The sequence below is a fragment of the Sorex araneus genome, chromosome X (genome assembly GCF_027595985.1).
Source record: "Sorex araneus isolate mSorAra2 chromosome X, mSorAra2.pri, whole genome shotgun sequence".
Taxonomy (NCBI): Eukaryota; Metazoa; Chordata; class Mammalia; order Eulipotyphla; family Soricidae; genus Sorex; species Sorex araneus.
Window position 1 is genome coordinate 335,215,559 of NC_073313.1, and position 11,049 is coordinate 335,226,607.

At 56.5% G+C, this 11,049-nt stretch overlaps 1 protein-coding gene across 3 annotated transcripts in view; it reads right to left on the reverse strand.

Moving 5' to 3' along the window:
* The window catches only part of RAB11FIP5 (RAB11 family interacting protein 5), a 35,679-nt gene extending 28,092 nt beyond the window's left edge, over window positions 1-7,587 (reverse strand). For 2 of the 3 annotated variants that reach the window (XM_055120375.1, XM_055120374.1), the window contains exon 1: window positions 7,019-7,587. In XM_055120375.1, the coding sequence (XP_054976350.1) occupies window positions 7,019-7,449 (431 nt within the window). In that variant the 5' untranslated portion in view covers window positions 7,450-7,587. The remainder of the gene's footprint in view (window positions 1-7,018) is intronic. The other variant, XM_055120376.1, reaches the window with a different exon arrangement.
* Window positions 7,588-11,049: the final 3,462 nt, after the last annotated feature.

Here is an 11,049-nt window from a genome sequence, read left to right on the forward strand (position 1 = left end):
ACCCTGAGACAGAAAGAGCCACGGACCAAATGTGATTATCCCTCTGTGCAGCTGTTAGGGAAAATTAAGTTATGAAATTCGCATATAAATGGATGAACATGGAGACTATCATGCTGAGTGAAATGAGTCAGAAGGAGAGGGACAGACATAGAATGATTGCACTCATTTGTGGAATATTTAACACACACACACACACACACACACACACACAATGAGATAATGAGATCGATATCCAAGGCAGACAAGGTCCAGGAGGAGTGGTCCATGGTTGGAAATCTGCCTCAAATGCTGGGAGAGAAGGAAGTTGGGATAGAAAATGTCAGAAATGATCACAAAGATAGTCAGAAATGATCACTCTGGACAAGAACTGAGAGCTGAAAGTAGGTAAAGGAACAAACATGATAACCTCTCAGTACCTGTATCGTAAACCATAGTGCCCTAAGGGGAGAGAGACAGAGAGACAGAGAGAGAGAGAGAGAGAGAGAGAGAGAGAGAGAGAGAGAGAGAGAGAGAGAAGAGAGAGAGAGAGAGAGGACAAAGCAAAGTTCTGCCATAGAGACAGGCTGGGGGGAAGGTAGCAGAAGGGAAACTGAGGACACTAGTGGTAGGAAATGTATACTGGTGGAGGGATGGGTGCTGGAACATTGTCTGACTGAAACCCAACTATGATCAGCTTTGTAACTTTATACCTCATGGTGACTCAATTAAAAAATTTTTTTTTAATTTAAAAAATGTGTAATAGAGATGTTACTGGTGCCCGCTTGAGTAAATCGACGAACGAGGGGATGACAGTGAGACAGTGATTAAAAAATGTGATCACGGGGCTGGAACAATAGCACAGTGGGTTGGGCATTTGCCTTGCACTCGGATGACCCGGGTTTGATTCCCAGCATCCCATATGGTCCCCTGAGCAAGGCCTGGAGTAATTCCTGAGTGTATGAGCCAGGAGTAACCCCAGTGCATTGCTGGGTGTGACCCAAAAACCAAAATAAAAAAAAGGGACCACTTCTATAGGCAGGACAAGCTCGCAGGACAAGCAAGTCATGCTGACCACTGGGGAGAAGAGAAGAAGCTGCAGGAGGGCAGCTTCAGGCCACCTGGTCCTGGGCTCAGCTGAACGATGGGCGACACGGGGTGCTGAGACAGACCATGCGGCGATGACAAGCACAGAAGGGCCCTCCCAACGGGGCTCGGGTAGCTCAGGTCTAGAACCTGGCATTGTTCAGGGGCCATGTTCAGGGTACCAGGACTCGAACTCCAGCCCTCCGGGGCCAGGCCTGGGCTCCATCCCTTGAGTTCTCTCCTGCCCAGAAAGAGCAAAGAACCGTAAGCCAGTACGGGCCGGCCGGGCCGGAGCCCATGGTGCAGGGGGTGGGGCACTTGCCTTGCATACAGCCTACCCAGGTTTGATCCCCGGCACCCCACAGGGCCCTCCGCCCCGCCCCCCAGTCACCGAGCACTGCCGGCAGTAATTCCTGAGAGCAGAGCCAGGAGTAACCCCTGAGCATCACTGGGTATGGCTCCCAACCAAAATCAACACCATACATAAGCCAGGCTGCCTAAAGTTCAACTCTGCCGTGGATGGTGCCTTCAGGGTACTAGGACTCGAACTCTTTTCCTCGCTGGGCCTGTTTCCCTGCCTGTGAAACCCAGTGACAGGACGAGGGGCTCCGGGAGCTCATGGAAGCCAAGTCCTTCATCAGCACTGAGAAGGGGCTCGGAGACGGCCCTGAGCAGCCAGGCAGGAAGGAGCCTCTGAAACAGCAGGGCCCCGCGAGGCCACATGAGGTCACAGAGAACGGCAGTGGCAGCTGGATGGCGGGAGAGCCGGTCTCTGACAGTCCTTGGTCTATGGCCCCTCCTCAAGTGCCTGGACAAAGTGCCCCGTGGCTGTCAGCTCTGGTTAGGTCCCCCTACACGGCACTCAGCGACGGGCCCTCCTCCTAGGGGAGGTGCTCCAGCCTCCGCGAAAGACCCCACCCTCCAGGCTTGCGGGCTGGACAGCAGACTGGAGTGTCCGTGTCCACCTCTCCTGTGGCCGCACTCCCATCCCCCCCACCTCCCCTAAGGCGCCTCGTGGCCTCTGTACCGGAGAAGAGTCTGATTCAGAAAAACCTCTGCGTCAGCACGCCCAGCAGTGCCCCCAGCCCGGCCCAAACGTCATCCTCCCCGCCCCCCGCCCCCCAAATCCCACAGGCTTTTCCACAAAAAATCTCTGGATGCACATAGGGCTCCTCCCCACGCGCCCCCTCTTCTGTACCCCCAAATCCTACAGCTCTGCAGGCTGCCAGGGTCTAACAGGAACCACACGGGGCTCCCCCCAAGCCCCCGTGCCCACCCAGCACCCTTCCTTGCTCTCCCTCCCCAGGCTCATGAGGTGCTTCTGGCCCCACCTTTAGAATCCCTGGCCTCCAGCTCTGTCAACTGGAGGTGAGCGTGGCAAGTGACAAGGCTCCAAGCACAGACGCTGCAGCCTGCCAGGACAGGGGGCGGTCTAGTGGGAGGGGGTCGCCTGGGTCCCACCCGCTCTCCCTGCTCCTGAGGAAGAGAAAACATCTGCCAGGCTGCCAACGCCACCCCCCTCCCCCAGGACTGGCAGCACCGGGGACTCATTCTGATGGCGGGCAGGGCGGCTTCACGACTGCCGCGCTCTGCAGTGAACCGGCCCTTCACGAGCCGGTGGGAAAGGGACTGATTCCCAGGGAGCTCCTGTCATTGTGTCCTTTATCTCCCTGGGGCAGGGTGGGGACGGCAGGGGAAACATCTGGCCACACAAGTCACTGGGCCCGGGCCGGGAGGACCCCAGCCATTCTAGCATCACAGGAAAGCGACCGCCCTCAAGGTCACAGGGATGGCGGCCAGCTGAGCGCTGCGGCAGGCGCTGTCCCTGGCTGGCCAGAGGTGGGGGAGAAGGAACAGGGGCCGGGCTGGTCTGGCAGAGGGTTCACCGCCCCCCACTCCGCCACCCCCCCCGCCGCCAGATGCAGGGATCCTGCAGCTCCAGCAAACCCCAATAAAAAGCTGCCCCCTAACTTAGAGAGACGCGGCTCTGGCACCCTAATGACAGGGTCGGGCCAGCGCCACACCCTCCCATCAGCCAGAGCAGACTCCCCAGAAGCCAGGCCGGCCTCCACCTCCAGGTCTGGGGCCAGGCCAGGAGCCCAAGGGCTGCTCCCACGGGTGCGGCAGGAACCTGGCCGGGAGAGGGCAGTGGGGTCCGCAGCAGCACCTACTGAAGGGACGCGCGGGCTGTCTGGAAGCTGAGGGGAGGATGGGACCCCTCAAAGACCAACCCTTTCCCTCAGTGGCCTCTCCCAGGGCCCCAAAGTCCTCCCCGACAACTGAGACACCACTGTGAGCAGCCAGGCAAAAAGACTCTGGCCTCAAGCCTACATCCTCCATGGCCTCGGGCTTCCCAGAGGCACCCCGAAACCCAGTGACTCAGGTTTGGCCAGGGAAGCCTCTCAGGCGGCCTCTCCACAGTCACACCACTTTCACTCTTGGTGATGCAAAAGGATAAACTAGTCCCAACTCAAACCAAGCCCCTGGCCTCAGCCTCCCCAGGCACCCAGGCCTGAACACTGATCTGAGTCCAAGAGAGGGACTGTTCCCCTCCGCCCAGAGCACCCACAGGGAGCTGGAGGTAAAAATAAATAAATAAATAAATAAATAAATAAATAAATAAATAAATACAGAAAAGAGGGGCTGAAGCAATAGCATAGCCAGTGAGGCATTTACTTTGCACACAACCAACCCAGATTTGATCTCTGACATCCCACCTGGTCCCCTTGAGCTGCCGGGAATGACCCCTGAGCCCCTGAGCACAGAGCTGGGACTAAATCCTGAGCACAGCTGGGTGTAGTCCCAAAAACAAACAAAAAGTAAAGAAGTTGTGGAAAAGTATCTCAGAATTTTCCAAACCATGACGTTGGAAGTGTGGCTTGACCAAGGGAGAGGGCCAAACCAGTTTAGCTTTCTTCTGCAAATTCTCTCTTACAGTCCGTGGAAGGTTCCAGTGAAACCCCTCACCCTGCCCGGCCCCACCCCCACTGACCAAGGAGCTTCAAAGGCTTGTCGGACTATCTCATGCTCCAGGAGCCACCCGCACCTACAGAGAGCAGGGCCATAGGAGTACCCCTATACCAATATTTCGCAAGCTTGCCTGAGCCTGGAACTGCACCAAGGCTTCTGCCGATGCTATCTTATTAACCTGGGCAGATCTGTGATGATTATCACAACCTTTGTAGAAATGAGGAAACAGCCAAGAATTTGCCTGCAGAACTGGAAATGAAGCGCCAGCCCCAGGTCCTTCAGCACTGGGCTCTCCTACCTCCCCTAGAGAGGACAGGGCCAGCCCCTAGCAAGACTCCGGGCCTGACTGCAGGCTGAGGTGGGCCTGTCTTTGGGACTGACGGCACTGGTCCCCCAAGCCCAGTCCTAGTTCTCCAGGTTCTAGGAGCGGAAAGAAAGGTGCAGGGACACAAGGGGCCAGCCCATTTCACCAGAAGCGCTCACACGCCACTGTGTACCTCCACCCACAGTCCCGGGGCTCCCCTGGCCTCTAAGTTCTGCCTGGCTTCCCCCAGAATGAGAGAGGCTCTTCTTCCGCCAGCTCCCAGGCCAAAGCGGCCACTGTGTGTCCCCCCGCCCCCACCCCTCCCCTCTCTCCACCACTCGCTCATCTCCCAACAACACACCCACCTTGGGAAAGATTAATCTCCTTACAGAGGACAAAGTTGAGGCTCCCAGCACTCACTCGGTTTGCCACTTAGGGGTCACTCTGGAACTAGATTCTGCACCTTGCAAGTCCCCGGTCCTTTCCTCTAAACCATGCCCCGATCCCTCCCCAGGCTGACCCCCTCTCGGTGGCATCTGCCCTCCTATACAAACCATCACAGCTGGGGAGTGGAGTGGGGTTCCGGAGCAAATACTGCACGTGCCCTCTTTTAGTTCAAAGCAGGCGAGGGCACACCCTTCCTCTCGCCTGGCCCTCACCCTCAAAACAGGGAGCAGACCCCCAGGCTTGGCAGCCTGTGCCAGGGCATCCGGGACCGGCCAGGAGCACAGGTCAGAGCCCCGGCTGCGCGGGGCATCGGTCCCCTCCCTCCTCGGCGGGCGTCAGCTCCTGCGCATGGCAGCGCCCATCCACTTCAAACTTTCCCTCTGCTCCCCCACCCTGCCCCCCTCGACTCTATAAATAACCGGGCCCATGCTTCAGAGGAAAGGCAGCCAGGTGGGTGTGGAAAAAGCCTGCTGGAAAGAATGACTTGTAAAAAAGTAGATTAAGGCGCCCATTCAGAGCGAGGAATGACATGTCACACTCCCCAGGAAGGGACGACCGTCCTTGGCTGAAAACCGGGCCACCTGGGCCTACAGGCACAGCCAGCTCTGCTCAGGAAGATCCTGAGGCCAAAAGGAGACCAAAGGCAGGCGCTGAACCAAAATTACACACCCCCGAACCAGCCCCGGCAGTGACCTCACAGAAGTCCCTCCCCAAAAGCCCGGAGTTGTGTGTCTGCTGCCCCCCAACTTCCCCCAGATGTATCCGCCACCAGTCTGCTCCGAGTGGCTTGTGCAGTGGAGACTCAAGGGCTGGAACGGATTTGGGGACTGGAAAGTCTTCAGCAAAATGCAAGAGCAAAGAGACCCAGGCAGGGACCTTTCCATCCCACCTCCTTGGGCTCCTGGGGCCAGGAAGGAGAAGACAGAAAAAAAAACGGGAGGGAAAAAAACCAAAACAAAAAAACAGGGCCAGGAGAGACCACATGACCCCACACCCAGAACCAAACAGCAAGTCATGAGGGACTGAGACAGGAGGCCAGGAGGGGAAGGCAGCTGGAACCCGGCCTGTGATAACCTGCTTCCACCCCAGGCCGCAAGAGCCACGAAGCCCTGCCCCTACCCATATTTTGAAAACATTCAAGGTCAGATGCTTTTCCTTCCAAATCCTGTGTCCTGCGGGTCTGCACCAGGCCCCGCCCCCTCAGGCAAACCTTTCCAGCACCTCTTCCCACCTCCTCCTCTCCCTCCGCAGGGGGCAGGAGAGATGCCACGCCCCCACCCCAGGTCACCACCAAAGATCCAAGGCAGGTTGTCAAGCTTTGGGGACTGGCTTCCAAATCCTGCCCAAATCCAAAACAGGAAATGGGGCTCCAAACGCGAAGCCTTGATCTGAGCACTGGGAGCTGCCAAAATAAATGATTTTAAACACACACACACACACACGCACACAAAACACTGGCCCTCAGAGGTGGAAGGGGCTGGAAACTACCGAGCGTGAACCGGGCCACCGCCTCCACCTCTGCCAGGGCAGGCGGACACTGGAAGGAGGCGGCCTCCGTGTTTACTTGCTCAGGAGCCGCTCCTGCTCCGTGGGGGGCCCAGGAGCGCAAGGTCCAGCCGGGCAGGCTCCAGACACAGCGGCCAGTGCAGCCAGAGGCAGGCCGCCTTGCCCTCTGCAGAACAGGGGCCACGCTCTGGGTCCAGTCTAGCCCTGGAAGACACCCGCCCCTGCACCTTCCTCCTCCTCCTCCTGGCCGCCTCTCCCCTGCCCTGCGGGCCTGGCTCGGTGCTTGATGCCCAGTTTCCCTCCAGTTCGAGGAAGCAGAAATGCCCCGAGATTTAACTCGTTGAGGGTCCCACAGTCCAGTGTCTGGCTCCATAGCGTCCGGATCTCTGTCCCAACTTGAGTCCACCAGCTACTACTCCCAAGCCACCTCAGGCTTCCAGGGGAACCCCACTCCCGCCGCCCCCACCCCGGCCACTCCCGTGGGTTAAGCACCGCAGAGCGCACGTTGGAGGGCATGACAAACGGGACCCAGGAATGCAAAGAACCAACTTGTCGGTTTACGCCCTTGGGCGCGAGGCGAAAGGTGCACCGGCCCGACCGAGGTTCTGAGGTTCGGGGTCCCGCTCGCTCCTCCCACCCACCCCACCCGGCAAGGACCTTAACCGTTTCCGCGCCCCCCTCCACTCCCCACCCCCGCCCCAACCCAGGCTGCCCGCGCCCCTCACTCACTGCGTGTGCTGGGCGCGGCCTGCGCCGAAGACCTCGTCCAGCGCCACGGTGGCCTGGCCAAGGAACTTGTCGACGCCGATGAGCGAGCGGTGCATGGTGGTGAGCACCAGCTCGCAGGCGGCGGCCGTGCCCGCGGCCCAGGGCGCCGGGCCCGCGTCGGCCTCCTGCGCCCGCAGCAGCCCGTCCAGGGCTCCGGGCGGCAGCTCGAAGGAGCACTCCTCGCGCCACTCGGGGCATCCCTGGGTCTTCTCCACCACCGACGTGCTGTACTTCTCGCGGCCCACCTGGATCACCGTGTACGCGTCGCTGGTGCTGCCCGCGCCCGAGCTCTTGCCGCGCAGCCCCCGGGCCCGCAGCACCGTCACCTGGACATGCGTGGGGAGCCAGCGGGACGGCCCCGTCGCCGGCTCGGCGTCCCGCACCAAGGCCATGACGCGGGGAAGCGGGCCCGGCGGGCGAGGGCAGGCCGGGGGCCCGACACGCGGCCCTCGGTGCTCACCGGGCCGGCTGGGAGCGCCGCCGCCGCCGCTGCCGCCGCCGCCGCCGCCGCTGCGGGCCGGGCTGGGCTGGGCTGAGCCGGCCGCGCCGCGACGTCAGCGCCCCGCCCCCGGGCCCGCCCCGCGGCCGGCCCGCGCCCCCGGCCCGCGCCCCCGACCTGCGCGGCGCCGCCCGGAGAGATGCCCCGAGCGGGAGTGGGCGGCGGGCGCGGCGCGCGGCTCCGCAGGAGGGTGGGCGGGGCTCCCTGCTGGCCACCCCCACCCTCCACCCCCCCCCCACCCGGTGCACCCGCCTCTTCTCAGGGCAACGCGACCACCCGGTGGGTGGGGTCCGAAGTGCCCGCTCCCCGTTTCCCAGCCAATGCCCCCCAATCTTCCTCCGAAATACGCTCCCCGATCCGGAAAGCTGCCTCTTGGCCCGCGGTGGGCATTGCCTCCCAGAGGGGCGAAGGACGCGGGTGCTGGTCCTGGGAATCTAGATGCCGGCGAGAAAGCCGTGAGCCAGGAGTCCCGCTCTGCCACGTGACGGTCCCCCTCTCCTCGCGTCGGCGACCTGGAAGCGGCGAGGTTGGGGGGTGACACGGGGAGGGGGGCGCGGTGCCGCCCCTGCCGCCTCGAGCGCGGGCGGGACCACCGATGCGGTGACAGCACGGCGCCCAGGCCAGAGAGCTAGCTGGGCTTGCCCTTGGACGCTGCTGCGGAGTGCAGAATGATGAATAAATGAGTAACCACATTAATATTTAAGGGCTCCCTCGGAGTTCTGGGGTTCCTGCGTTCCCGAGTTGGGGGGAAATGAGAGGTTGGGGTGGGGGGGTTACGCATTTAGCCATTACTTTTACCCATGATAAAGTGCCCACTGATGTGACTGTGTGCATAGTCCAAGGTATTACTTGGTTTGTTCCCAAAAAATAACAATGGCTAATCGTTCTAAATGTTGCATTTCGTCTAGCGCCAGCTCGTGTACTTAATATGCATTACCTCACTTTATCCTCACAGCACCCTTGTGGGCTGACTATGGTTTTTAGCCCTATTTCCCAGCAAATAAAATTGCAGCTTAGAAGGTTAACCTGCCTGCACTCTCTAATTGGTGGGCCTGCACTCTCTAATTGGTGGGGGTGAGATGTAAATCCATACAGAGCTTGTACTTCTAAAATAATTTTTTAATAAAGTGCAACGGATATCATAATTTTAAAAAAAATTAAATAGGGGGCCAGAGCGATAAATCAGCAACTAGGGTGCTTGCCATGCACGTGACCAACCCAGGTTCAATCCCCAGCACCCCATATAGTCCCCTGAGGAATGAGCAATGAGCAATGTTGGCAGTGATCCCTGAGTGCAGATCCAGGAGTAAGCCCTGAGCACTGCCAGGTGTGGCCCCAAAACAAAAATAAATATAATTAAATACAAATACTTAAAATGAAAAGCAAAGACTTCGCTCTAGTCATCCCTCCAAGAGAGTTACAGCCTCAGTTAACTACTGTTTTTATATAAAATGTTCACAAAGCTATGACTGAATTGAGACTGGCCTCTTCTTCTGTCTTCCCAGGTTTTAACTCACACCTGCTTCCTTCCCTCACTCTTGTTAATTTTCAGCCCTCTGTTAGACATCTTTATGGTAGAACCCTTTGTTTCTTCTTGGAGAGACTCTCCGTGCACCCTTGGCATTCCCAGGCTGGGTGAAATAAGGATGCCCAAATCCCATTCTCTGTACCATATTCTCCCCGGAGACTTGGGTGGAGGAAACCAGGACACAGGATACGCCCGGGAACACATCTAGCTTCAGTCTCATTCTGACAGTCCCCCATCTTAACTGACCGCCAGAAGATTGGGGTGAGAGTTGCTGCACAAGCCCTCAAAACTCGTGTCCCTGTAGACAGCACCTCCCTTTGGAGAGAGCCAGACCTGGGTGGGGATCTGGGCTCTCTGCCCTTCAGCAGCCACAAGTCCTGAAGTTCAGTCAGGTCTCTGACCTCTCAGCCTCAGTTCCTGTCCATAAAGAGGGATCATGACCCCTGCCTTCAAACAGGTGCTGAGAAGACTGCGTGAGAAAATAATGTCAGCCTCTTTAATGCAGTGGCACCCATCACAAATGACCACAAGGCATGGTATGCAACTTTTTCCCCCTAGTTATATAAGTAACTTGCTATCATCTTAACTGTGGGACCCACTGCAACAAGGATGTGGACCCGACCTGGACTGATCAACACTATGAGACCAAATTCTAAGAAATAAATGTATAAATCAACTACTGAATGGTGGAATGTCTCAAGATGTGCCAAAGGTAGGACAAAGGGGAGCAACAATAAAAAAATATGTTACCCCCAAATGTGTCTTCAGCAAAAAGTTAATTTCATTGGCAGGGTCCTGCAGGCAGAATGGAAGTTATCTATAAAGACATAGTTGCACATTTGCACATCTCCCTTAAGGCCATCTACCAGAGAAGATCTGATCAGTGGAGAAGGCAGAATTTAAATTGTTTTTCTCTACCTTTTTGGTTAACCTTCCTAAACTGACCTTCCCTTCCTTCTTCCAAAAGTCTTATCCTTAGCTAAGCTATCTAATGATGGCATGTGACTATTTTTCTTAATTTTGAGCCATACCCAGCAGTGCTCAGGGGCTACGCCCAGTGCATTATGCGGTGGGCTCATTCTTGGTGGTGCTTCCTTCCTGCAAAGTATGTCCTCCAGCTCCTTTGAGCTATCTCCCTGACCCAGCACATTTATTAATAAAATTTACTTTACTTTTCCTGTTTAAAATTAATTTATAAAGTATAGGGAAATAAAAGTAGATTATAATTTCACCAACCAGAAGGAAGCTCTAGTGAAAATTTGTTTCTTTCTAGTCTTTAGACTATTATACTGTTCTATGTGTATTTTTATTGTGAGGCAGAAAAAGGGATAGGCTTGTGGGTTTTGAACTCCTAAGTCTACCATTTATTATAATATATAAATGTTATATATTTGTAATATATAAATGTATGATATATAATACTTGTAAATATTAGAAATATGGGCTGGAGCGATAGCACAGCGGTAGAGCGTTCGCCTTTCATGCAGCCGACCCGTGTTTGACTCCTCCACCCCTCTCGGAGAGCCCAGCAAGCTACCGAGAGTATCTCACCCGCAGGGCAGAGCCTGGCAAGCTACCCGTGGCGTATTCGATATGCCAAAAACAGTAACAATAAGTCTCACAATGAGAGACGTTACTGGTGCCTGCTCGATCGATTAGAATATAAACATTATCCCATTTATGCCTGAAGACAACTAAGGCAGCACCTCTTGCATCTTCAGCTTGAGTGATGTGGTAACCAAGGCAGAAAGAGTTTGCTTAATTTCCCCCCAAGTCTCTAACTGGAAACAAAGCTCTAGCGGGTCTGAGTGCAAGCTGTCTGCTGCACTTGCCCCCACACTCGACTGTTGATCTCCTAAGCACTTCATTAATACAAAAGCAATAGAGCAGAAAGTGTTATCAGACACACTTTTTTTTTTTTTTTTTTTGCTTTTTGGGTCATACCTGGGGATGCACAGGGGTTAC